The sequence below is a fragment of the Mustela nivalis genome (genome assembly GCF_964662115.1).
Source record: "Mustela nivalis genome assembly, contig: HAP1_SCAFFOLD_292, whole genome shotgun sequence".
Taxonomy (NCBI): Eukaryota; Metazoa; Chordata; class Mammalia; order Carnivora; family Mustelidae; genus Mustela; species Mustela nivalis.
Genome location: NW_028136349.1, coordinates 846,028 through 873,794, shown reverse-complemented (window position 1 = coordinate 873,794; position 27,767 = coordinate 846,028). Strand labels below are relative to the sequence as shown.

Genomic DNA, 27,767 nt, shown 5'->3' with positions numbered 1-27,767 from the left:
AAGTTTTGTTTCCAGGAGGCTCCTGGGCATCCACTTACTTTACTTCCGGAGGCTAGTTGAGGAGGGTGGAGTCTTTGGGACCTTAACAGGAGGTCTCCTAATCCTTCCTGACTTTTTTTTTTTTTTTAGATTTATTTATTTGAGAGAGAGATAGAGAGCACACCACAGAACACATGCAGGCACAGGTGAATGGGCCAGGTGAATGGACCTGTGCCAAAACAAAGAGTCAGATGCTCAACCAGCTGCAACCACCACCCCCCGTCCACCTTTTAGAGATGGGTTACATCTACACACTGTTATGTACTTTGCCTGGACCCGGCTAGTGTTACAGCAGTCCTAGGACACTGTCTCTTGCCCAGTGTCTCTGGTCAGTACCAACCCATGCCTCAAGTGTGGGAATGACTTCTTCCTGACTCCTTTTTTTTTTAAGATTTTTTATTTTATTTTATTTATTTGACAGAGAGAGATCACAGGTAGGCAGAGAGGCAGGCAGAGAGAGAGAGAGGAGGAAGCAGGCTCCCTGCTGAGCAGAGAGCCCGATGCGGGACTCGATCCCAGGACCCTGAGATCATGACCTGAGCCGAAGGAAGCGGCTTAACTCACTGAGCCACCCAGGCGCCCTTCCTGACTCCTTCTTAACTCCCTGTCCAGCCTGGGTTGCCCACCCACCTCCAGGCTGTCCTAGTTGTATATATTGGATCTCTGTAGATTGTGGGCACTGTCAGATCCTCACCTGTCATGACCGGCGCAACAAATCAACCAGGAACATGAGGGTAAGAGGATGAAGAAAAGAACTCGAGAAGCAGAGAGATGGGGGGCAGGAGGAGCACTGAGGAGGATGTCCAGCAGTGCTAAGTTTATTCAAAGCCTTAAGGCCATATATATAGTGACATTACGTCTGTGTTTAGTTAAGCAACTACGGTTCCTCATGACGCCAAATGGCTGATGCCAGTACAAATACAGCAAACCTGAAAGTAATTTATGGGCTGTACTAAGGCAGCAAGGACCAGCAAAGAACGTTTTAGCCCAACCGAATTGTTCTCATTTGTTTAGTAAGCATGTGGGAAGTCACGTAGGCGAGCTCACAACACATAGCACAGACTCTTTCCCAGTGCTACTGAATTTTTCCCGTCCTAAACCTTTTGTTAGGTTATTTGGACTTTAAAGGAGGCACAAGTCAGGGTCTGGTTTGGTTCTCATCTCAAGCCTTATTGCGGCCTCCCACACTCACCGAAATGAGAACATGGCTCAGGGTTATGGAGTGAATATACCCTTTAGGAAACATTAAAGGACGTAGCATAACTGGTCCGGGGTCACCCAGCCTGTGAGAGGCATGGGTGAGATTCAGACTGCACTGGGTCCCACAGCCATTTTCAGCTCACCTTAGTGTCCAACCTGGTCCCAGAAGGTTCCTGCTCAGGACTTTGCTTTGTGCTGAACTGGGCTTGCTTCCTGCCTGTGAAGCCATTTTCACAGTGTGTCCCCAGCCCACTCTCTCCAATTGAGCATCAGTGCTGCCTTGGCTGGCCTCTGTTGATCGTGCCGTTCCTCTCCATCCCTCTGTCACCCCTCCGGCCCACTGTCCTACTGCCCTCTGTCCAGTGGGCCAAGTTCTGAGTTTCTTGCCTGCACTTCCTCTTAACTGTGCTCTGTTGAAATCCTCTCTAACAGGGAGGACCTGCTTATCAGAGCAGCTTGATTTGGAATTTGTCTTCCCTGGAGGTCAGAGCTTCTGACCATCATGTCCCCAGCCTCAGCACTGGGGATGCCTGCCAAGCCTATTCTGGGTGCTTGTGGAGCTCTGGGATCTTGGAGAAGATTTGCCATGAAAATAAGCATTTATACATAACACGGAAGAGAATATTTGAGGAAATTGAGTGGGTGTCATCTGGTAATGTTTGTGTTAGGATGGTTCTGAAATTTCTGGGCCCTGAGTTACCAAGAATCCTAGGTTGCCTGTTCAAACTATCAATCAATCAGCTCAGCCCCACCCGAAACTTGTTTGTATCTGTCTACAAAAATCCTGCACCGACCCAGCTCTGGACCTCTCAGTGTTATCGGGAACGAGCGCTGCAGAGGTCCAGGTTCAAACCTGCAATAAATGACCCTTGCTGATTGGCTTTGACTCACATCTCTGGTGGTCTTTCAAGGTGGGGCTAATACTCAATTGGCATTTCATTTGGAGGTCCCACCGAGATCTCCCCTTCAAGCCCACCAGACAACTGGTCAACGGGTCGCTGCAACCGATCGGTAAGAAAGCCGGCTTTGTCTTTTGTCTCTATGTTTTTTGTATACTTTGTTCTTATGTCCTGGCTGTGTATGTCCTGTCTTGTGTGTCTTGTCCTTTCTGTGATTTTTCCTGGGTTAGAGTCTCAGGAGGACCTGGGTTAGAGTCCCAGAGGGGTGACTGGCAAATATGCCCTGGCGGACGCGCTATAGGGTTGCCAGTGGGCCGACGGAGACGTCCTCGTGCCCGGCGGGAATGGCTTCTCAGAGATCGTGGGTTCAAGTCCCACCTCGGGGGCCAGGAGTGCCTCGCAGAGATCGTGGGTTCGAGTACCTCGGAGGCCAACAATGTATGTCTTCATGTATGTCTCCATGTTATGTCTTTAAATGTGGATATATGTTCCTTGTACTGGTCATGAAGGTTACATTCTGTTTAAGGGGAGGGTGTCTAACCCGTTTGAATCTGAGGAATGCCTGACTGTATGAATGTGTTTGTGTGGCTCCCCAGCTTTGGCTACGGAGTCTGAGTGGGCTGCACCCTGAGTCTCGCGGAGCGTCATACGGCATAACTGTCATCTACTCCATGGAGTAGCCTGGTCCGGGGTTTATACGGATAGACCTTATCTAAGACGCTCCTAAGTTCCCGCGAGGGACGCGAGCAGGACAGCACCTGAAAGGTCCTCCTCCCCTTGTCTGCAACATCATACATATCGGGAGGGAATAAAAGAGATAGGTATTAAGAGCTAAAACCAGATTCAATGAGTCAGCTAGTAAATTTCCTCCTGACATTACATAAATAAGCCTTCTAGTAAACCCAGGTTGCTGGGCCATCCCTAGCAAAGGGGACTCTGGCTTTATTTCTCTCTGCTACTCCTAATAGATGTGGGGGCTTCTCCCTCACTCACTTCCCATGTTAATGGCTATAACTGGAGCCAACTGGGGTTGGTCTAACTCGAGACAGAGACTATAAGGAATATTCCCAAGCAGCTGCCGAAACTCTCTTTGTTTCGGGGAAGTTTCCCTGTGTTCTCTGGCCTGACTTGGACTGCCTAACCCCTCCTCCCTGGCTGATGGGAAAGCATGGTGTCTGCTCCTCTGTTGGGCCTTATGAGCTCTAAAACCGGGAATCATTTCTCTGCCTCCTGGCGGTGCTTTGTTTCTTCTGTTTCACCCTTACGTGTTTCTGTACCAACGTGTGTGCATCCTGCATGACTGGCCTCTAGATCATGCACCACAGCTCCTCTCTCTTCACTGTCAAGGAGCAAGAAGAGTACCCCCTGGACCTAACACCCCCCCCCACACTCCAGATCTTCCCAACCATGTCTCAAGTAAATATTCAAAGTGGAGTGGGTCCAGGTGGAACGTAAATCAGTGTTGGAACTAAGTTACGTCTGTTGGTTTAATTAAGATAAGACCTGTCTTTTAAGTTATCAGCAGTAAATGTGAAACTTCAAAATTTACTGAAGGTCAAATAAGCTCATGTTATTTGTTAAAATTTGTTAGCAAAGAAATGACTAAACTGATGGTTAATTGTCTGTCTCAAAGTTCTAATGGGTAATTGCTGAAGTAGCTTTCAAAGTCTTTGGTAACCTGAAAAAGTTTTAAAGTTTTGCTTGGATGACAAATGGAATTGAATTGTGGACATCTAGGTCTTAACCAAACAGGATAAAATGCTAAGTCGTTAATTACTGGATGTAGGTTTGTGCTTTTTGACCTCTTACTGCAAAGAAACTAAGAGTATTTAAATCTGTTGGTAAACTTGTTTGCCACTTAACTGATGCATAAATTTGCCACCTGAAGAATTCTATTGTGTAACAGTTCACAATTGGTTAATAACTAAAGGTGTTTCTAAGAATACAAAGTTCTGCTTAGTGTAACTAAGACTGATGGAAATAAGGGAAACTCTGTAGGAAAGTAGATGATAAGTAAGAAAGATTTAAGGAATGGGAATACATTTTGTTGAAGGTGAGGGAAGGTAATTTTGCCCTAAATGAGACGGTTGTTTGGAGGGAAATGGCTTGGGACAAAACCTGAATGCAAAGGAAAGTTGTAGAAGGTTTGTGAAGGGAAATCTCCAGAAAAGGAATTTTAACTATGGTCAGGACGGACTAAGATGGACTAAATGAATGGGTTTTAAAGGTACAGTACATTGGTACAAGACTGAAATTGTCTCTGTTCAAAAGGACAATGTTTTCTTATCAATTGATCTGCTGTTAAGAAAATGTAAATGGTTTTCTCTTTGCCTGTCCAGAAAAACCAGTTTCTATGTTCAGTTTTATCAGGTGTCAACATCCCTAAATATATTTAGGCATATGTGCTTTAAAACTTCATAAAATTTTAGCAAATGTTGACAGGATTTAAATTGTAAATCTCTTTAACTCAGGCTTTTCCTTGGTATGTGAAGTTGCTCATGAAGTACTACTGAACCAATAATAAACCTTGGATTACATTTGGGAAAATACTATAACTATTCTAGAGATTCTACGCACTTCCTAAAGTTTTAATGTTTTGAGAGATCACTGCTTGATATTGTAATTATGGGAATGTTATGTGTCACAGAAATAACCTGATTTCCATGCCAGCTAAATTGTAAACTCCCGTGTCTCTTTAGCTCTAACCATATCCATTCTGAGTTTTTGTCATTTATAATTGTTTTAATTCTCTTGAAAAATGAGTTTTATCTTCAAGGAGATTCCTATCAAGGACTTACAGGACAAATACAGATATTTGATATACTTGATAATCCTAAAACTGAAATGGGTAAGAATTTCCAAAACTGACTAAAGCCGCATTCACCAGAATTAGTAATATGGGACTAAATGAACTAAAAGATGATAGTGTTGTGTCTATTAATGTTTTATCTTACTTTAAACATTGCTGGTTCTCTCTAATGTTTGCTCTTCCAGACTAGGGATACTTCCTCCTAGTTATCTGTAACTTACAGAGATGTAAAAGTGCTCAAGGCATTCAAATTTTCTCTCTATCTGAACCCTCTGAAACCAAAAGGTCTCAGTAAGTACTCATTCTTCCATGGCAATCAGTCATTTGCTTAAGTTCAATAAGACTCTGTTCTCCTTTAACAGGACACCATTGGAAACTGGTTATATTTTACCAAGGCTTTGACTGGGATGTCATATTTGAAAAGACTCAGATAGTAGCAGAAAGTTTAAAGAAACTAAGGTTGACTTTATGAAACCTGGAGCCATAAAGCCCCTTGGGACTGTTGGCCTGATACCTTGCTTACAGAGTTCCCAGCAGCCTCACCAGGTGAGTAAAGGATGTCACTCCTTGGTAGGTGCAGAGACTCAGAAGAGGAACTCGCCCAAATCAACAGATATTGCAGGCATGCCTGATGGCAAGTACAGGGCTGGACTTCTGGCCCGGAGAGGCTACTAAAAGTTCAACCTAGAGATTCCTTATAAGAAGTTCCAGCAAAGCAGATTCTAAAAGATCTATATGGTCACACTCAACTGTTCTTGCTGAGCTTATGTAAATAATAGGCCAGGTTTGTTAAAATTGGACTTGTTTCACAAGTGAATTAGTCCTGATTTGGCTATCTCTGTAAATGAGGGTTATTTTAGAGAGAAAAATTATGTTTTAGTAACACACCTTTATGGATGTTAAATTCTAGATTTGATTGTCTTAAATGTTTACCTAAGCTAAACAATTTGAGATAAACTTCAGAGAAGTTGTACAATAGCTTCTTTAGTCGATCTTACTGTTTTGTGGGGATATTAGCAGACCCCACGGCACATGATGAAACAACTGGAATAATGAAATTGCCTAAAAGCCAGCATACCGCACTCCATAGGATTAACTATGGACTTGTGGAGATAATGGATGACCCCACTTTCTTTGAGTGGATTGAATGATCCATGGGGGACTCCCCTTATCTCTTGACAAGTTTTCTCACTTGCCAGTGATCCTCTGTAATCAGGATATTGTTAAGGTTGGACCACTCAAAGGTCTTCTTACTGGTTTCATCCCTTAGTCATATTTATCCTAGAGGCCACCTCTGTTGAGGTGCAATTGCAAACAGATGCTTTAGCTAAGCATAGAACAGCCCTGCTCATAAAAAGAGTCTCAAAGCTCACTATAAAACAATCCCTGACTGTAATGACTTCACATCAGGTCCAGATTTGTCTTAGAATTCAAAGGCCTTCAGTGGATGATAGAAACCAACTAATTAAATATGATATGCCAGAATTAATACTTAAAACTTGTCAGACTTTAAACCTAGTTACCTGTATGCCTGAACCTGACCTGTACTTCTTTCTCTATAGAGCAAAAACAGTTATTGATCTTGCTTACTCTATTTGCCCAGATTTAAGATGCCCCTGTTAAAAATACGAATGACAGTTGGTTTTCTGATGACAATAGTTTTCATAGAAAAAATAAGATAAGCTAGGTATGCCATAGTGCTCACTAGCACTTTGCAATTGCCAAAGCCTAAGAATAAACATTAACACTGATTCCAAATATGCTTTCTTGGTACTACATGTCCATGGAACTATTTGCTGTCACGCCATAACTCCCCAATCAAATATGGGTCTAAATTACAAGACCCTCCATATGGCTGTACTAAAGGATGGTGTATATCAAATCTAGGATACATATTTGTGTTTCATACCCACACCCATTGGACAGCTCACTCAAAATGCAGTTTTATGCTGGGAACAAAAGAATCATACGAGTGGTACTTGGGCAAATAACACACGATGTCTAGGATGGCTCACTAGAAATGTGTTCCCAAATAATAGTACTTCAGGCTACTGAATGTTTTGCTACTGACTGGGTAAGGCGACCTGGCATCAGATGGCCAGCTCCAAACGGAACCCACTGGATATGTGGAACCAACCTGTGGCCCTGGCTTCCTCCAGGGTGGATAGGTCGCTGTACTTTAGGATTTGCCTGGATTCATGGGCGCATTACTAAAACCATTACAACTCCAGCTAATCTCCCCAACTTGAAACAGAGATGGACACGATCTGTTTTTAAATGGTATGATCACTTAGCATCCATTTTTGTTCCATCTGCGGGACTAGAGGATGTCATGTGGCATGTAGAAGCCCTTAATAAATATACTACAAAGTCACTCAATGATTCACTAAATAGCAAAATTCCCTGCTTAATACCGAAGTGTCACAGATACACAAGGCAGTCCTACAAAATAGGATGGCCTTAGATGTTCTGACAGCAGCCCAGGGTGGCACATGTGCAATTATCAAGACAGAATGTTGTGTGTACATCCCAGACTATCATAAAAATGTCACAGGAATAATAAAAGATATGAATGCCCAAATTAAGGGCCTACAAGATCCTTCTCTCTCTCTCAGTGAATGGTTAAGTTCCTGGCTTGGAGGAGGGCTATGGCCAAATCTCCTTTTCGGGCTTCTTATTCTTATCGCCTTATTAACCTTAATACGTTGCTTTGTTCCATGTTTCTCTACTTGGTGCCGAGACTCCATTGCTACAATGACTACACCAGGACAGATGATCCTTGTCGCGCGCGAGAACGCCTCTTCACTATCAGCGCTGGATTCAGCTGCCTCCACCTTTCGTAACTCCCTTATACATTCCTACCCTGATCAATATTGACCCCAGTAGGTAGGGACAGCTCTACACCCCTATTCAGCACGAAGAAGTTTTAGAAGATGAGACCTTCCACCTTCAACCCCCTTAAAGACTTAAGGGTCAAAGTTGTTCAGGGAGGAATGAAAGAGCAGGAGGCTGGCTGAGGACAAAGCAAAAGCTGGCGCATTGCAACCCCCCTTCACCCGCTCCCCTCCATATGTGTAGCATTCCTCAGGCACCCCTGACTGCCATAAAACGATAAATAGTTAACTTGCAGAGATCACAGTCCTCCAAGGTAGGAGTCTCCCTTGGTTTGCAAATGTCCTTGAGATTTACAACAAATAAGTTACCTTATCAATAGCCCTAATGTCACCCTCCCCTCCATAAAACACCAGAGAGGCAAAGAGGCAGAGGTAGAAGGAAAAGTAAATAAAGTTAAATTTCTTCTAAACCTAAATCTCATTAACAAGTATGCTTGATAGCAGGAATGTAACATTCCACCAGGAGACTCCCAATTGTCTTTACTTGATAAGTAACCAGGCCTTCAATATCCTGGTAGTGCTTTTTTCTCATGCGTGGGCTAACCGGCCAGTTCTGCTTCTGTAAGATTGCTTTGTCTGCTTTCGCGCGCGGGTCCCCTGACCTAATCCACTGACGCCAAGTATGCCTGTTCAAACTATCAATCAATCAACTCAGCCCCACCCGAAAATTGTTTGTATCTGTCTATAAAAATCCTGCACGACCCAGCTCTGGACCTCTCGGCGTTATCGGGAACGAGCGCTGCAGAGGTCCAGGTTCGAACCTGCAATAAACGACCCTTGCTGATTGGCTTTGACTCACGTCTCTGGTAGTCTTTTAAGGTGGGGGTAATACTCAATTGGCATTTCATGCCCAGCTGGAAGGACCTCAGTTAGATCAGCTGGGCTCCTCACCTCATTTGACAGATGGGAAGTTGAGGCCCAGAGCTTAGTGCCACAGAGCAGGAGTGAGGAGAGATGTTAGTGACAGGAAGAAACCATAGGGTAAGCACAAAGTGGCTGAGCCTGGGCTTTGTTTATGCAAATGAGTTGCTAAAACAGTGGGCCTGAGGCTGCTGACCCTATCTAGTGCCCAGCAAGAAGTAACACCAGCCCACACCTTCTGAGGTTTAACTCATGCCAGGAATGATTCTCAATGTTTTATTTGTGGGCACCTGGGTGGCTCAGTTGTTCAGCTGAGGTTATGCTCCCAGGGTGCTGGGATCTAATCCTCACCAGGCTTCCTGCTCAGTGGGAAGGATGCTTCTCCCTTTCACACTCCCCCTGTGTGTGTTCCCTCTCACTCTCTCTGTCAAATAAATAATAAAATCGTAAAACAAGAACAACAACATCAAAATGCTTTATTTGCCTTAGGAGATAGGGTCTGTTATGGCTACCATTTTAATGCATGGAAATATGGGCACAGGGGAGCTAAAAGAGTCCAAGGTCACACAGCTTGCAAGTGGAGGAGCCAAGATTTGAACCTTGGGCAGCCTGCCTCCAGAACCTGTATTATTTTTTCCCCTTGTGTATGTCATTTTTAAAAACCTTTTCCTGAATTCTAACAGAGATGTGTAAACATTGTTAAGCATGTAGTTTATTGATTATCACAAAGCTTAGGTTCTGAAGCATTGCAGCAAGCTGGGGTGGGCTTTGATGTCAGACCTGGTTGGAATCCAGTTTCTGGTGCTGCATGACCTTAGGTGACTTACTCAGCCTCAGTTTCTGCACTGAGTTTGGCAGCCTTGTGATGAGTAGATCGTGTGACAGTGCCTAGTGGGTTTGTTGCCTGGCGAGTGTTTAATAAATGGTTTTCTCTTCTTAATAATGAAGATTCTAAGTTGTGTTGGTTTTGTTAAGCAGTCCGAATACCTTCCTCATTGGTCAGTTGCCTGTCAGTCACCTTGTAGGTACTTGTGATGAGTCACTTTGGTAAGTCACTATATATAGCTGAAACATTTGGGGGTAGTGGGGGGACACCCCCCCTTGCCCCCACTGGCCCTGCATTGAAAGTCTGTAATTTAAAATGTTCCACCTGTGCCTGTTTTTTTTTTTTTTTTTTAAACATAACCACTTTGGGACAGTGAAAGTTATATGTCTTCTCCTTAGGATTGTGACAGAGCCTTTGGAGACGTGTAACAGCTTACTTCCAGTTTCTGTCTGGCATGCTGATGGGCCAGAACTTATTTTAACAACATTCCATCACATTCCAGGCACCTGGAAGGAGGAATATGTTGAACTTCTCGGAAATTATTTTTTGGAACTGTTTTTATCGTGAGGAATAACCCATTTAAAAATTGAATGATCTTTATGGTTCACTTTTCCACTCTACATAATGCAAACTGAAAAACTCGTTGTTTTCAGCTGTTTCTGCAGCAGTGGGAAGAGCAAGCCTGTGGGAGTCCTCCCCAGGTTGGCCACAGCACAGAGCTGCATCATTCTACACACCCCTCATGCCTTGTCTCCTTGTCTGTGAGGTGGTAATGATGGTGCAGGGAGCTCCAGGGGTTGTCGTGAAGGTTACAGAGATGGGGTGTGTAAATTTTGAACAGTGTGCCCCACATAAAATGCAGATCTGGTGAGCAGAGGCAGCTGCTCACATTAATTGTTGATGCCAAGGCACTGGAGTTCCACAATAGCCTAAGCCTTTCTTTCCTGGGTCCTTTTTGTCTCCGCCACCACCTTAGAGAAAGTGACTCAGCAAGGCTGGTGCTTGTGGAGCCCTCTACAAAGCCAGCTAATTCACACGGGCGATGCCTTGGAGATAAGGGGGTTTTCCTGGGTGGTAGGACCCCATTTCAGAGGCTTAACTAGCCGGTTTCTCCTAACTGGTCGTGTCCTCCAGGGTCAAGATGAAGGCCTGCCAGGAGACTGGTGGTCTCACCAGAGTTTTCCACTGGAAGCATGAAGAACCCCATGGGGCCTCGTGCAGAATGACATGGGTGTTGGAGGGAGAACAGGGGGGACATCGCCTGTACCATCATGGGCAGGTCATTATATCTGGCTCACGCCGGCTTTCTTTCCATCTGGGAAATGGCAGAAGACCATGCTTTTTCACAGGAGGGATGAGGGTTTAGGGAGGTATTTGATGACTGTGTTGGGGCTGCATGAGTAACAGAGTTGACGGAGGGGCCTTGGAGTCACAGACTTGGGTTCAGGCCCCTGCTGCTGCCACATAAAAGTAGATTGCTTGGGTAAGCCATGGACCTCAGTGTCCCCCTCTGTGCACTGTGGATAATACCTAGCATGTAGGTCTGTGAGGGGTACAAAATAGAAGGCCATATTAGGAGCTTAGAGCAGAGCCTGGTACTCACTAGATTGTAGTTTTATTGTGATACTCTGGCATCACTGGTGTTGCAGACCTGGTCCTACCCTCTGGAAACTTTGGCTGTGTGACAGATGGCTTATGAGGCCGTGGCTGACAGAAAGAAGCATTGTCTGTCTTTTCTTAAGATTAAGGGTACAGAGGGGTGCCTGGTGGCTCAGTCGTTGAAGCATCCAACTCTTGGTTTCAGCTAAGGTCATGATCTCAGGGTGGTGGGATTGAGCCCTGAGGTGTGCTCTGCTCTCAGTGTAGAATCTGCTGGAGGTTCTATCTCCCTGTATTTGTGTGTGTGTGCTCTCTCTGTATCTCTGTCTCTGTATATCTCTCCCTAAAATAAATGAAGCTGTAAAAATAAATAAATACATACATGCATAAGTTAATTAATTATGGGTACAGAAATCAGTGATGGAGCTGGGCTGATGGGACGCTTGGCAGCAAAGACAGGTGCACCCTGCTTGAAGGCTCGGGGGTAGCTGTGGTGTCACCAGTGGTGATGGGGGTGTGAGGAAGTTGCCTCGTGCAGCATCCAGAGAGGAACTTAGATGGGGGGGTTCCAGGGAGTAAATGCCCATGGGTAGGAAGCATCTTCAGATGAATGTCAGAGTGCGTCCTCATGGATGGGGAGGCACCCTTTCTCCCTGAAGCTGCCCACGAGTGGAGGTGTTCCTGCTGGGGACATAACTAAATCATTGGGGTTTAGCCTCCTAAGCTGTTACTTTATGAAGATGTGGCCAAGACCTTGTCTCACTGCTTTTTAAAGAGAAGTAAATTAAACTGTTGTTTGGGATGGTGTTGTCTTCCAAAGGCTCATTCAGAGTCAGTGGCAGAGCTGCTGTGGGCTTTCCAACTTGTCTTGAAAGCCTGGTCCAGGCAAGAGTGAGGGATATTCCCATCTCTTGGGGTCTCTTGCCCTCTCTGTTTATGGCAGAACGTGGTTTTGGGACTGGTAAATAAACAGGCTTCCTGTGCAGATCCTTCAGCTCTTCGTGTGGCTGCAGTAGAGGAAATTCCCATTCACTGGGCACAGACTGTGGCTGGACGGGCGGTGTGGCGGGGCTCTCACCGAGCATTCTCCTTTCACGTAATCCCCGACCACACATGAGTTTTGTGGTGTTGCCACTTTCCTGCTGGCCAGGAGGGAAGTTGAGGCCCAGGAAAGTTACACTTTCTCGCTGTGGTAAGCGGCAGAGCAATGTCAGCCGGTCCAGGCCCTGGCTTTCAGGTCTGTTTGCTGTGAGCATTTCCTCTTGTGTTTCCAGCTTTTGGCCTGTTTGACCTATCAAACTACTGATGGTGTATTGATAACTCTAATACTCTCGACATTGTGAAAGATTAGCTCTTCACTTTGTGCTAGAAATATTTCTTGCTGTATTTTTCTTTTAATTAAAAAAGTCAAAGTCCCACGTTTCTGCGCATTTGAATCTCCCTGAGTCTCCCTGTTGTGAAGTGGTTGGGTTTGGGGATTTCTAGGGCAGGGGCCTAGTTGGTGGTGGCTTTGCCTGGAGGAGCCCATGGCTCAGGACTTAGAGTGGGGACTGGAGCAGTGTGAACTGTGGCCTGAAAATGTGTTCATGTGTGCTGAGGTGGTGCCCAGTTTCTTTTGGAGGATGAACTGAGGTTTTGATCAGTAGGTTAGAGAAACACTTGATGGAATAACACTGATAATTTTGTTTTTGTATTCAATCCTAATTTTGTGTTTTCGTTTTCATGTAGTGCAGTGTGCTCTATGTTCTAAGAAAAAATTGGCAATCAATTCATACAGTATCATGATTTAATAATCCTTCCTCACTCACTGGGTCATATTTCAGGTTTTTATATGTAGTTTTTATAACTGTAGTTCTGTTTCTGAATTCTGCATTTTGATTCATTCCTTCATTTTTAAATTTCTTATTTTAAAGATTTTATTTATTTGAGAGAGAGAGAGAATGAGCTAGTAACAGGGTCAGAGGGAGAAGGAAAGGAAGACTCCTCACTGAGCAGGGAGCCTGATGTGGGTCTCAGATCCCAGGTCTCTGAGATCAGGACCTGACCCAAAGGCAGATGCTTAACAGACTGAGCTACCCAGGTGCAGCCACATTCATTCATATTTTTATTTTTACTCCAGTGCTGCACTGTTTGGCTGGTTGCTTCAGTTTCTGGGAGGGAGGGAGATGACCCCCTCCCCTGTTCTTCTAACAAGTTTGCTTTTGCTGCATTGACTGAAGAACGGCCAGGCTTCCTGAAGATGAGTAGGATGATTCAGTGACACCCAAAAGGCAGTGGCTATCATTGTTCCCACTGTGCTTCAACAACTTCACCCACTGACTCTTTGATGATGGCAGCCACCAGCAAATCTTCTGCAGAGGACTGCTGCCTTGGGATGCTTTTCTTGTGGTGCTGGACTTCATTCCCCCTGGCAGCCAGTACAGCTAGGATTAGAACCTAGGAAAAGTCCCATTAGAACCCAAGAAAGTGGGGTGCCTGGGTGGCTTAATCGATTGTCTGCCTTTGGCTCAGTTCATGGTCTTAGGGTCCTGAGATCAAACCCTGCACTAGTGTCCGTGCTGGCTGTGGAACCTACTTAAAATCAAACAAACAGAAATCAGCCCAGGAAAGTACCATCCTTTGTGTTGTTCTATACTATGGATCAGATATTATTTTTCTTTTTTTTTTCTTTGTTTTTTCTTTTTAAAGATTATTTGTCAGTGAGAGATCACAAGCAGGGGGAGCAACAGGCAGAGGGAGAGGCAGGCTTCTGGTTGGGTAAGGAGTCTGATGCAGGACTTGATCCCAGGACCCTGTGATCATGACCTGAATCATGTTAGGCTGCTGCCTAACAGAGTGAGCCAACCAGGCCTCCCCCAGGATCAGACTTCAATAACCCTACCAGATTTCTTTAGCTTTGACATTTTGAAGGACAATGAAAGCTAGCTAAACCTACACCAGGATTCTGCATCTGCTGGGGCTGTGCTGTCCGGGCCTATGTGCCTCCTGTTCTTCTAACCCCATCAATTCCACCCATGTTTTAGCCAGAGAACTGTAGGCAGGTCTGGGTGTGTCACTGAAAGCTTTGACTCATCATTCATATCTTTATTGTAAGCTTATAATCTTTATTTTTTTCTTTTTTGGGGGTAAGATTTTATTGATTTGTTTGTTTATGAGAATGAATGGGGAGCAGAGGCAGAGGGAGAAGCAGACTCCCTGCTGATCAGGAAGTCGGACATAGGGCACGATCCCAGGATTTTTTATGACCTGAGCCTAATGCAGATGCTTAACCGACTGAGCCACCCAGGCGCCTCTTTATTTTTCCTTTATTGATTATCTGCCTTTCTGAGGCAGCGTTCTACCTGGGTTTTCATAACTCCACACTAAGGTATTCTTCCACTAGTGTGGCCTGTTTTGAGGTAATTCCTATACAATCTGGCTATGCTGCTAAATGATGCTATGATCTTGAACTCTTTTTTTTTTTTTTAACCTCTCTAAGCCTTGGTTTCCTCTGTGCTAATGTGGATAATATACCCTCTCTTGCAGATGTGTGGAGGGCCATGGCTGACTTGGATGCAGTTGGAGTCATCTCACAGCACATGGAATACACAATTTATCTTGCTTCCTGTCTTGATAACGACATCTTGGTTTTCATGCTGTCTTAGAACAAGTAGAACTTGACTTACATGTAAGTTGTGAATTCACGTACTTTTGACAGAGGTGTTATTTTAGTTTAGTTTAGTTTAAAGCAGGCTCCACACCCAGTGCAGAGCCCAGTGTGGAACTCAAACTCACCACCATGAGATCAAGATCCGAGCTGAGATCAAGAGTTGGCCACTCAACCAGCCTAGTCACCCAGGCATCCCTTCTATTTATCATTTTTCAAAAAATGTGACAAGTAACACTTTTTCTGCCTGGACCTGTCCTCACACCTGCTATGCTGGCCTGGGGGTCAGACGTGTAACTGGTGAGGTGCTGGTGATGTTGAGCAAGACAGTTGTTAAGTCTTTTTACCCTAATTGCTGTTGTCCTATTATTTCCCTTTTTTTTTTAAGATTTTATTTTATATCGTGGTGATATATGCTAAAACTGTTGCTTCTGGTCCTGCATTAAAACTTGAATATGTAGGGCATTTTTCAAGGATTCATCCCTGGAGATACAGTATTTGTTTTTCTCTGTCTGACTTATTTTGCTTAGCACAATACCCTCTAGGTACATCCAAACTGTTATAAATATCAGTATCTCATCCTTTTTGATGGCTGAGTAATATACCATTGTGTGTATGTACCACTTCGTCTTCTGTTCCAGACACTTGGGCTGCTTCCGTACCTCGGCTATGGAAAAAAAAATGCTGCAGTAGGCTTAGGGGTGCATCTGTGCTTTCAGAATGTTGAGTCTGATGTGTCAACTGCCACAACAGTCGTAGCAACTCAGGAAGGGAGCCGGGTCCAGGAGGTAAGAGGAGGAGTGCAGCTTTAGGCAATCTGAGTTGAGGTGTCTGTGGGACCCGCAGGTGTAGGTTCTGGTTGGACAGTCAAAATGTAGGTGTTGGGTGCTTGGGGGAAGAGAGATGCAATCATGCTGTTGCCAAGGGATATATTCCTTGGAGAGGAAGTGACAGTTAAGGATTTAGGGTAATTCCTTCTTTTCTTGGGCAGATAAAGGGTAAGAATAAAGGAGTAGTGGATGGAAGTGGATTGACGTGGCTTTGATGCCAGGAAGGCATTTTTGCACAGATGTCTAGAAAAGAGAGATTTCAAGGAATGAAATGTCAGCAATGTTCGATGATGTGAAAAGTTGCAAAGCAGCTTGATTAGGGGGCAGGGGTAGATCGAGGAGGTTGTCACTGAGTACTGAAAGAAAATGGGAGGTGAGTAGTGGAGTCCTAAGCCAGACAGAGAGATAGAGTGACTGGGCGTGAGACCATGGAGGTCACACACAAGAATAGCCTTTTAGAAAGTTTGATGGTAAAGACACAGATGATCATAACTCCAGACATAGCTTGGACAAGGGTGGGTTTTACAGGCTGTGTTTACCTATTTGCAGGTTGACTGAAGGGAGATGACAGATGGTGCATGCTGCTGGGTGTTGTGGGTTGAGATGGGATCCTGTATATAGAAAAGCACACAGAGAGGAGTGTATGGATGCCCTGACTGCTTCTGTAGAACACGAGGCCAACATTAGGCATGGAGGGAATGGAACGTGGCTCAAGGAGATGTGCAGTCTCAGATACAGACCACATGGCTCAGAGTCTGACAAGGCTCTCCTTGCCTCTGCGTGGCCCTTCTCACAGGGTTTAAGTTTTGAACAGTCATTTTGTTGCTCTGGGTTTGGGGTGTGACTGGAGAGACCGAGCAGAGAGCAAGGGCTGAGGAAAGACCAAGAGGGCAGGAACTCACAGAGGGGAGTCTACTACCCTCTCTGCCTTCCCTGGTATGGGCTCTCTCCTGATCTGGATGGACGGATGACCTGCCATTACTTCTTTTAAAAATGCATTTGGCTTTACCCTGCCAGAAAGCAACACATGTTTATTGAAGAATAGTGGGAAACCCCAGAGAAACTGAAGGAAGAAAATAAGCACTCAGCTGAAGACGACCATTCAAAAGTTCTGGCACCTTTTCCTCCCAACTTTCACTGAAGTTGAACAGATAAATGTATATATATGAAGTGATTTCTAAAAAGACCAAAAAAAAAAAAAAGATACCAACAACAAGAAAACAAAAAAGAGAACAAAGCAGAAGAAAACGGTGTTCATTTTCTTCCTGAGGCTGCCCTTCCTCCGTACTGCTACTTGGTTTTACTACCTGCTTTTCTCCCTGGGCTTTCTTGACAAAACATGGTTCCACTACTTTTACCTTCTTCAAAGTGTTTGACAGAGTCGTTTGCTTTCAACATGGAGTTTGAGCAAAATGGACTATTGTTTTAAAATATTCTATCATGTGTGCTGTAACATCTCATCCTGGACATGATACAAATGCTATGATAAAAAGAAGAGATGCTTTTAAAGTAATCACCAGAGTTGTGAAATTCATTGGCATGATCCTTCTTTTTTTTTTTTAAAGATTTTATTTATTCATTTGACAGACAGAGATCACAAGTAGGCAGAGAGGCAGGCAGAGAGAGGAGGAAGCAGGCTCCCTGCAGAGCAGAAAGCCCGATGCGGGGCTCAATCCCAGGACCCTGGGATCATGACCTGAGCTGAGGGGAGAGGCTTAACCCATTGAGCCACCCAGGCGCCCCGAAATGATTCTTCTTTTGAGGGTCATAATTCGTTTAATTTTTTTCTGCTCCAGCTTAACCTTCGCAGTCTTCAGTTGTTATGTGCATTAGACACAGTATTAGCAGTAGTGGCAGTAAAAATACTCCTGTCACCCTTTACAGGTACCATTTTACTAGCATGGCCTTACCACTGTAGCAGCTTTAAACCCTGTTTCCACCCTGTTCATTCCTTTAAATGCCTTTTCTCTCTGGCTTTCCTTAAAACCTTTTCTTAGTTTTTGGTGTTCTATAGCTTTACCACAAAATGTTTAATTGAAGATTTCTCATCTTGCTTGGTATCTGTGCATTTCCTGTATTTCTGGATTTATCATTTCTGTAATATCCTCAGCTGTTTTCTTCTGAAATGTTGACTCTGTCCTTCTGCTGTACTTCCCAGGATTCTTATTTAAACCTCCCGTCTGTTGTTCGTGTCTCTCAAGCTCGCGTTCATCCTCTTCTCCTGCCTCCTTGTGTTGCATTCTGGGGAATGTCTTCACTTCTTGGTGCAGTGTTGTGAAGTCCTTCATTCGGGGCTCATCTACTGCCCCACCATTCTGGTGTGTTTTCTGTTGTGTTTTACGTCTCAGTGATTTTTGGTCCCTGTTTAACTTCCTTCAGTTCCATGTTCACACTTGGCCTGTTGCTTTTGATAGGCTCTTGATCCTTCTTCATTTTTAAACCTCTTTTGTGTTCTTAAACAATTAACATGTAATATTTTCTATTCTGTATCTGATCATTCCAGTGTCTGAAGTCTTCATTTTCCCTCAGTCTTCTGTCTCTCACAGTGGCCTCATTTCTTGCATGCTCTGTGAAGGGATTTTGAGACCAGATTTATTGGAACATAGATGTAATCTCTTTTAATTATGTTTTTTAGTGGTTTGTTTGTTTGTTTGTTTGTTTTTTCCTGGAGGGTTTGTCTTTCTTTTGCCAGGAGGCTGGGAGTGTTCTTGGTTGGGATCACTTTGGTTCCATTTGAGGGTCCTGGTTTATTAAGGAAATCTCAGGTTCAGTTCCCCCAACTTACCATGTGGTGGGAACGGGGTCTGGAGGGCACAGGCCTGTAGAGATCCTGCAGTGAAAATGGCATTTGTTCTCTGGCACCCTGATTTGTTTCTCTTGAGCTTGTTGCTTACAGATCAGGTTTTGGCTCACTTGTTTCTGCCACCTCCCTCTTCCTGCTTCCTTTCCTACCATTTTCTAAGTCCTTTGTTAGTTTTCCGATGTCCTCTAAAGCCCAGAAATGTTTTGTGAATTCCATTTGCCATCACTAATTGCAAGTCTCATCCTGCAGCAGGAAGGCCAGAGCCAGACACTGTAATGCTCTGCCTCCCACAGAGGAGATTTTAATATCCTCTCCTTGTGTTCAGAAATTCTAGATTGGAGATTGAGTTATGCATACATTACCATCTACAGAGGATTAGTTGCCTATATAATAGAACAAGTATGCATTATTCTAATCTTCCTAAAACTTCCATTTTGCATAATAAATATGAATGAATAAGGAACCCGCATTACTTTAGTTTATGCAGATGTTCTCTTTCTGTCTCTGGCTTTAGATGGTAGGTTGTAATTTGTATGGTTCATTCTGAAAATTGGGTAACTTCATTCTTATTTTCTACATGTTGGTGCCATATAAAGTGATGATTTATGGAGATTCAGAGGTAAATATTTATCAAAATCTAAATAATTGGAGAAGGCTTCCTTTACAAAAGGTAGAATTATTAATATCTGTTTAATCACAGAAGGGATATCCTGTAAAGCTAGCCCATAAATAAATAGTGGATCAGAAGAAAGAGAGAGGAGAGAATTTGGAAGGAGCACGTGTAGGGACACCTACTGCCTATCCCTGTAAGTCAGGGGCAATCCGGAAGGGAAACTTTGTTAAAGGAGGCAGTAGTGTTTAGATGTAATGAGCTATTGGAAACCTCACAGTGTTCTGGTGAAGCAAGTGGTGTGCAATCAATTCCGCCAGCCCAGTTGAAGTTGTGGCTTCAGGCAGCAAGCGAGCAGGCCTTTCTGTCTGCCTTTATCTCCAGTGGGAGCGACTTGTCCTCCTTGAAGTCAGCCTCCAGACATCTTTTCCTGTCACTACACATCTGTGCATCACTGAGAATTTCTGCGGTTGCTGCTTCATGGAGATGTTTGTCAGTTTTGGGTTTTGTTTGTTTTCTTTTGTTTTTTACTGAGGTTCACTTGCTAACTTTTCTCTTCTCTTAAAAAAATATATATTTAATCTAGGGGTGCCTGGGTGGCTCAGTGGGTTAAAGCCTCTACCCTCGGCTCGGCTTGAAGGCATGATCTCAGGGTCCTGGGATTGAGCCCCACATCAGGCTCTCTGTTCAGCAGAGAGCCTGCTTCCCTTTCTCTCTCTCTGCCTGCCTCTCTGCCTATTTGTGATCTCTGTCTGCCAAATAAATAAATAAAATCTTTAAAAAATATATCTGTTTAATCTAGGGGCACCTGAGTGGCTAAGTGGGTGGGTTAAGCCTGTCTCTTCAGCTCAGGTTATGATCTCAGGGTCCTGGGATTGAGTCCTGCATCAGCAGGGAGCCTTCTTCCTCCTCCTCTCTCTCTCTCTCTCTCTCTCTCTGCCTCTCTGCCTACTTGTGATCTCTCTCTGTCAAATAAATAAGTAAGTAAATAAATCTTTTAAAAATATATATATAATCTCTTCCAGGAAGAGATTATGCTGAGTGAAAAAAGTCAAGCAGAGAGAGTCAATTACCATATGGTTTCACTTATTTGTGGAGCATTACAAATAGCATGGCGGACAAGGGGAGATGGAGAGAAGGGAGTTGAGGGAAACTGGAAGGGGAGGTGAACCATGACAGACTATGGACTCTGAAAAATACTCTGAGGGTTTTGAAGGGGTAGGGGGTGGGAGGTTGGGGGAACCAGGTGGTGGGTATTAGAGAGGGCACGGATTGCATGGAGCACTGGGTGTGGTGCAAAAACAACGAATACTGTTACACTGAAAAAAAATATATATATATTTCATCTATCATTACCATGTATTTCAAATGGTAGTGGGGGATGATGGTGTGGGACCCCATGAAGTAAATTTACACTGCCATCTTGACCTCAATATAAGTGTCGTACACAGCCGTCCTGTGTCCCCTTTCCTTCTGAAATGGATTCTCTCTTCCCAGCTGTTATCAATAGAAGACAGGGGTCTTTGTTCTTGTAGGTGACTTGTCCAAGATCGCACAACTTTCGAGGTTTAACCTTTGGTCTGATTGTAGGACCCATTTTCTTTAACTCCATGCCATGCAACCTACCATGTAGGAGTCTCAATACTCTCCTGCTTTTGAAGCTGTACTCCACTGGCCACGTCTACCAGTGTATGTCTATTTTTGTCTAGTTCATTCATTTATTGCACACATTTACTGGATGCCAGCTATGTGTTTCAGGCACATTTCTAGGTGCTGGAGATATGGCAGTGGGCAAGTCAAACACAACCCCCTGCCCTCATTGAGCATGTTCCATTTCCTACTACTGGAAGCATCCACCAGGAACAATGGACTTATGCCAGAAGTCCAGCAATGATATGAGTTCCAGAAATTTCTGAATGGTTCTTTGTGGAAGTGATGATTTGGTGGCAGCCCTCGAGGTAGCTACCTGCACAGGCAAAAAAAAAAAAAAAAAAAAAGGAGGGCTGGTGTAGAAATGCCTGATGAATTGGCTTCAAGGTCAAATAACTGAGCCAGGTCTTTAAGGTCTTATTTAGCTCTGAGATTTTTCAAGAACTTTCCATGATACATAAGCATATTATAGAAAAAACCCTGTAAATTCAAAACATACTGTAAATTTGCAGGAAGATTGTCTTTGCATTATTTTTGTGATTAAATGACAGTTGATGATACAGGCACTGTTGTAAGTCACTTATCCCTGTGCCAGCACTTTGTGGTAAATTCTTTTATCATCCTTATTTTTCAGAGGTAGAGACTGATGCAAAGGGAGAAGTTTGGTGGTTCTCCACTGGCCACATCTAAGCTAGCAAAAAGCAAAAAGCAGAGCCTGCACTGGAACCAGGCACTGTGGCTCCAGACCCCAACTCTTCACCCTTGGGCTTCTTGCAGCACGCCTGATTTCTTGTCACTAAGAACTTGGTGCAGGAGTTTAACGGTACCTTTAACTTCTAGTTTTTCTTTCTCAGAACTGAATCTGCATTGCAGTGCATCTCTGCATAAACATGTGTTTAATTTTTTCACCTTTAATTTTGCTTTTAGGTAAGATCTGAAGGAGTCAATCTGTTTCTTCTGTGGCTTCAAGCACTTCAGACAAACTTTGCAGAAGAGCAGGTGCTGATTTTTGCTTGCCTCGTGCCTGGTTTCCCAGCGATCATGTCATCCAGAGGGACCTGCATGGTGGAGACACTCATCAGTCCTAGCCCTGGTGTGGCGGATGGTGAGGAACATTTTAGCCAGCCTTACAGGTTGAAATGACTCTGGAAGTTCTCTTGAGGGATTCCTCAGCTTGTCATGATCCTGAATAGAACCCTTTATTTCGTAGATGGGTTTGGAGGAGGAATTATCCCCTGCTCTTGTTCACAGTAATGTCTTACAGACATTAGAATAGAAAGAATCAGAGCCTTATTTATATGCAATGAAGACGGGAGACATTTACTGAAGTGGTGGAAACAGGAATGGAAGAAGGACTCAGATGTTGGAAACAGCAGGAAGTGGAGACACATCATGTATCTGGAGTGTTTTCTTGGCTGTGAATGAAATTTAAATCTGCCATCCAAAACTACTGTTTATTGTCCTCAGCATGATTGTTTCACGAGTGGACATTCATCTGCTCACCCAGCTCTGTATTTTCATGCCGCATTCATGGAAAGACAGTAGCTGCTTCCTGGGAAAGTCATGGCAACCATCTGTGTCCCATGAGTTTTTAAGGAACTTGCCAGTTAGGGCCAATGATTGATTAATGCACATCACTTTATTGCCCAAAGACAGGTATTTGATCCTTAGGCTGACCGAAGCAGAATTTGGCAGAGAGAAGAATAGTTTAGAGGGAGAGGTGGCTTCATGGGACTTTGTACCGTATTTCCAACCCCTTGATGCTCACTGGCCTGGAGTGTAGTGTGAGCAGGATCCAAAGGAGGGGCAGATGTATTTTAATGAAGGCCATTTTATAAAACCCTTTGAACGTTGGTGAAAGAACTCCTTTTTTTCCCCACTCTGGAGCAAAGATATATCCACAAGAATCACTCCACTCTTGCCGGCCATATCAGGGGAAAGGATCGCTGAGGACCAAACATGCTTTTTCCTTCAAATACTTTGAACTGTATGGTTATTCAGGTAAAAGCAAAATCTTGGATAATTCAGGAATGGTCTTTCTCTTGATAGGAAAGAGGAAACATTGCTTATTTTCTCCAAGTTCATCCATATTTTGTATGTTTGCTTGTTTGTTTGTTTTTTGAGTTGACTCTTTATGATATTCCACTAGAACTTGAATATGTGCTATATCACATCAGCAAAGACCTGGCATACATAATATTTTGTGTGAGAGTGTATGTCAAGCAAACATTTCAGTTCTCCCATCTGCTTTCATATTACCATATTCACACAGAACACTTCACTTCTAACAATGTGGCTGAGGCTGTGGATTTTTCCCTTACCAGGCAACTCTGCAACACCAGCTGGGTGTCCTGTAGTTTCACTCAGCTTTGACACTGTCTGCCTTGCTATGGCATCTGATCCCACAGGTTAAGGTCTCAGTCCCGTGAGACTGTTCCATCACATTCAGGTGCCAGTCACAAGTAGGAGGGGCCCAGGTTACCCACAACTTCTCTACAACTTGGCTACAAATCAGAGGTTCCTTCAACTCCTCCTCCAGTTCAACTGAGTGGCTCGCAGAACTCTGGGAAACATTTGTTTTCATTTGCAATTTATGAAAGATATGATAAAGGATACAGATGAACAGTCAGATGCAGAGACACAAAGGGCACAGTCTGGGAGGGTCCCAAGCACAGGAATGTCTATTCCTGTAGAGCTGGGTTTCATCCCCCTCCTGGTACCTGGATATGTTTACTTACCTGGAAGTTTCCTGAAACCCCTGCTATGAGGATTTTTTTTTTAAAGATTTTATTTATGTATCAGAGATGGGGGTGGGGGAGAGCGAGCACAGGCAGACAGAATGGCAGGCAGAGGCAGAGGGAGAAGAAGGCTCCCTGCTGAGCAAATAGCCCAATGTGGGAATTGATCCCAGGACGCTGGGATCATGACCTGAGCCGAAGGCAGCTGTGTAATCAACTGAGCCACCCAGGCGTCCCTGCTATGAGGATTTTTATGGAGGCTTCCTTACATAGATGTGCTCTGCTTTTAGCCCCCTCCCCTCTCTGGGGGAATGTAGGGGTTGGGGTGGGGGTGCCAAAGATTCTAAATTCTAATCATGGTGTGGTCTTCCTGGTGATGTGTCCCCACTGAGGAGCCGTCTAGGAGCCCACCCAGAGTTGTGTTATTAGAACAAAATATTAAACTCAAAATGGATGGAAGACCTCAATGTAAGATAGGAATTCTTGCCAGTTTTCTTAAGGTGATTCTTTCTCTCTGCTATCCCTCAAGATTCTGTCCTTGCCTCCCTTCCTGACTGCACTGTCCTACTGGGCAATCTTGCCTATTGGGCAGGTGGAATGGACCAGTAGGGTCAAAATGCACAGCTTCTAGAAGGCAAAGGGATACTCCAGTCTGCTCTCAGGACTTTGGAGTCTTTGTGTTTTTGGTGCTGGTGAAAGGAAATGAGAGAGGAGAGCAGACAAGAATGAATGCTAAGTCATTAGAGAGAACTGGTGGGATAAAATACAGGCATGATGAGTAGAATGAGTTTAAAAACATGATACCATTGGGTGATTTTTTTTAATACTCAGTAAGAATATTTTTAACAAAGTGAACCATTTAGTTTTGAAATATTCATTCTTAGCATAATTTGAGTTTTAAGATAGGATTACATTACATGATTGTCAACATTATTTGTCACCATGACTTTTTTTAAATTTTGGATAGGAATTTTAATAAGATAGCATTTTATTTCAGTAGACATTTAAGTTAAAATTTAAATGTATATATATTTTTTTCCCACATATTATCCAAAGGCTACAAATTAGAGTGGTAGAATAAGGAGAATCAAGATACTTGTTTTAAAGTTCTTTTTACACTGTTTTGAAAATATTGTCTTCCTCATTTATTTCCATCATTTACCATGTTAGCAAAATCTACAAACTTGTACTTGGTAAGTACTGATTGGGCTGGGTATAGAGGATGTCCACAGGGAAGCTGCCATTCTCTTTCAAAGTGACCTTTGTTTATTTTTAAGCAAAATAGTCACTTTATTCTTATATTTAATGGTAACTTTATTGTAAGAGGTTTAAAGTTTCCTAATAAATGATTTTACCTATTTGTACAAACTATTTATTTGTACCTCAGGAAGACTGTGGCTCTTAAAATAATTCAACATGTGTCATGATTCTTCTTGGTATAATTATATTTAAAATTAAGTTTTAAAATTTTAATTTTTTATTGAAACTGTTTATTGAAGGCAGTGTTTATTTTCTCAGGCAAAGATGGTGAAATAAACATTCTTGTTGAAGTCTTCTCTTAACGGTGTTGAGGTATGGTGACCGCAGACCCCAGACCTTGCCCAGTGGTGAGGCAGACCATCCCAGGCCATGCAACTGCCCAGAGTAGCCCTTCCTTATATCCTGGATCTTTCATCCACTAGGTGCTACTTACAGCTTCTTATGGAGGGGCCAATATTTGGGCAACTGTGCAACCTAAGGGCAGTAAGCTCCAGAAAGGAAGGAAACATGAGGGAATTTCTAGTTTCACTGCCCAGGGTTTTTTGGGTTTTTGTTTGTTTGTTTGTTTTCCCCTATGAAAAATGAAGGCTCACAGGACATAAGTATCCCTTTGATTGGTGCTGGGGTGGGGAAGCAAATTTTCTTCTCCCTAATATTGGAAAGCAGGCAAAATTAGTTAAAGTGAATAATCAGAAACAATTTGGGAGGGAAAGAGATCACAACAGGCATTAATCCATGTGGTGAATGTGGACTACTAATTCAGTTGTCTTTGGGTGTTTACTTACATACACACAAATGTGCATGCTTGGATCAGGGGAAAACAGCAAAAACATGATGCCTTTTGAAATATGTAGAAGTACTAACCTTTAGAGGTACCGGGCTGTGTATTTGTTAGCTATCTCTATATGGGTATTTTTTTCAGAACTTGTTCTGATTTGATAAATAGTCTATATTCACTGTGGAAAACAAGTATACTTTAATATATTGAAATTAAAGTTCTTTATTGAGAACTTGTCTGCCTCATGCAAGTGCCTCCAGGTATATAAAAGGTGGGAGGTCGGAGTACCAGGTGGTGGGTAATATAGAGGGCATGGATTGCATGGAGCACTGGGTGTGGTACAAAAACAATGAATACTGTTATGCCGAAAATAAAAAAAAAGAAAGTCAGTAAGAGAGCTGGACATACAACAAGCAGTAGCTCAAGTCCAATACCATGTAACTTTTTGTATTGATTATGAAATTTAAAGGAGAAAGGGACTTTTTTTTATTATTCTCTTTCTTTTCAGTGTTCCAGAATTCATTGTTTATGCACCACACCCAGTGTTTCATGCAATAGGTGCCCTCCATAATACCCATCACCAGGCTCACCCAACCCCCTACCTGCCTCCCTTCTAAAGGCCTCAGTTTGCTTCTCAGAGTCCACAGTCTCTCATGGTTTGTCTCCCCCACCAATTTCCCTCAACTCACTTCTCCCCTCCATCTCCCAATGTCCTCTGTGTTATTCCTTATGCTCCAGAAGTAAGAAACTATATGATAATTGACTCTGCTTGACTTATTTCACTCAGCATAATCTCTTCCAGTCCAGTTCATGTTGATACAAAAGTTGGGTATTCATTCTTTCTGATGGAGGCATAATAATCCATATTGTATATGGACCACGTCTTTATCCATTCATCCATTGAAGGTGCATCTTGGTTATTTCCACACTTTAGTGACTTTGGCCATTGTTGCTATGAACATTGGTGTACAGATGGCCCTTCTTTTCACTACATCTGTATATTCTTGGTATATACCGAGGGCAGCTCCATTTTAATTTTTTTGAGGAATTTCCACACTGTTTCCCAATGTGGCTGCATCAAGAAAGGGACTTGTTATTAATTCTGTGGAGCTGGTCAAGTCTGATACTCAAAGATGAATTCTTTCAGACATAAAGTAGTTTATACTGATTCTATTCTTCAGATTCATCTACAAGGAAAAGGCTATAAAACTAAAGTCCCATGGATTTGATTAGGGTAGTATTGGATGTTAAAGTACCTGAAATGATGAAGAATGTCTGTACATTCTTCTAGATTTGTTTCAGTCCTAAAATATTAAATTAGTTATAATGTATGTGAAAATATTCTTACTATTAGAATTGCTTATCCTTTCTCAAATTTTTTAGTGGCTTAGTACTTCCACCGCTGTATGCCATAGCTGTAATAAGCAAGCAGTAACAGGAGCCACCATCCCACCTTTGTCAGGTCACAAGGCAGAATCAGAAACAAGTCTACCAAAAAATGTCATCCCTAATAATTTCTGGTACTTTAATTTTAAAGTTTTAGTTGATATTCATCCAACCAAATATATAGCTGAGGTATATGTTTGTGAGAAATTGAACTGTTTAGGGTGGTGGCTTACACTCACTCCCCTAATCATGTATTCTGTTTCCTTCCAGACATCCCCCATTTGAGACCAGCGCCAGTGTATGTACATTACTACAACTCAAGACAATGAGAACATTTATAGTATAAAAATTCCATACATGGCAATTCACATTGTTTTTATTAAATGGATTATAAATTTCTTTTTGGAAAAAAAGTATCTAGCTATAATCCAAAACACTCAAAATCGAGTTGCTGTACTGCCCCAAATCATACAGGTATGTCATTCCTCTTTTTCTTATATTTTACATAGGTAAAAATACACTAACACATACCAAAGTAATTGACTCATAGGGGTTTTGGCTCCTAAAGGATGCTGGTTCTAGGGATTATGTTTATGGGTGGGCTCTCTCTCTGTTGCTGAGGTGTCAGAGGGACTTCTGAGATAGCACTTGCCATGCTCTGCTGACATTGCCATGACAAGGTGATCTTTGGGGCCAGGGAGATGTTCTGAGAACATGGTGTTGTGTGCAGTCTCCTGGACCCTCTCATTTTCCTTCCTTTTCTCAAGAGCCAGTGACATCAGAGCATAAGATCAGGGGCCTGTGTTGCCTTCACCCATCCCCAGCACCAGGCAGGCCCTCAATAATCATGTAGGTGATCTTTGGGAAGGACCTATTCGACTGCCAAGTGCCTCTTGGCATCTCAGAGGGAGCAGTGGAAGAGCATCTCAGGATTTTGAG

The 27,767-nt window shown here is 43.2% G+C and overlaps 2 protein-coding genes across 7 annotated transcripts in view; both read left to right on the top strand.

Annotated features, from left to right (window-relative positions):
- Positions 1 to 21,940, top strand: part of LOC309857058 (uncharacterized protein) — a 33,113-nt gene extending 11,173 nt beyond the window's left edge. Inside the window, exons 2-4 of one of the 4 annotated variants that reach the window (XR_014307459.1) lie at positions 14,653 to 14,794; positions 21,301 to 21,489; positions 21,594 to 21,940. Coding sequence is in view for 1 of the 4 variants with exons in the window: in XM_082749963.1 (XP_082606089.1) it covers positions 14,653 to 14,771 (119 nt within the window). In the remaining 3 variants the exon portion in view is untranslated. The remainder of the gene's footprint in view (positions 1 to 14,652; positions 14,795 to 21,300; positions 21,490 to 21,593) is intronic. The other 3 variants (XR_014307461.1, XM_082749963.1, XR_014307460.1) reach the window with 3 other exon arrangements.
- The window catches only part of LOC309857056 (conserved oligomeric Golgi complex subunit 2-like), a gene marked incomplete at its 5' end in the record, with an annotated part of 269,912 nt that overhangs the window by 71,047 nt on the left and 171,098 nt on the right, over positions 1 to 27,767 (top strand). The gene's annotated exons all lie outside the window — the stretch shown is intronic.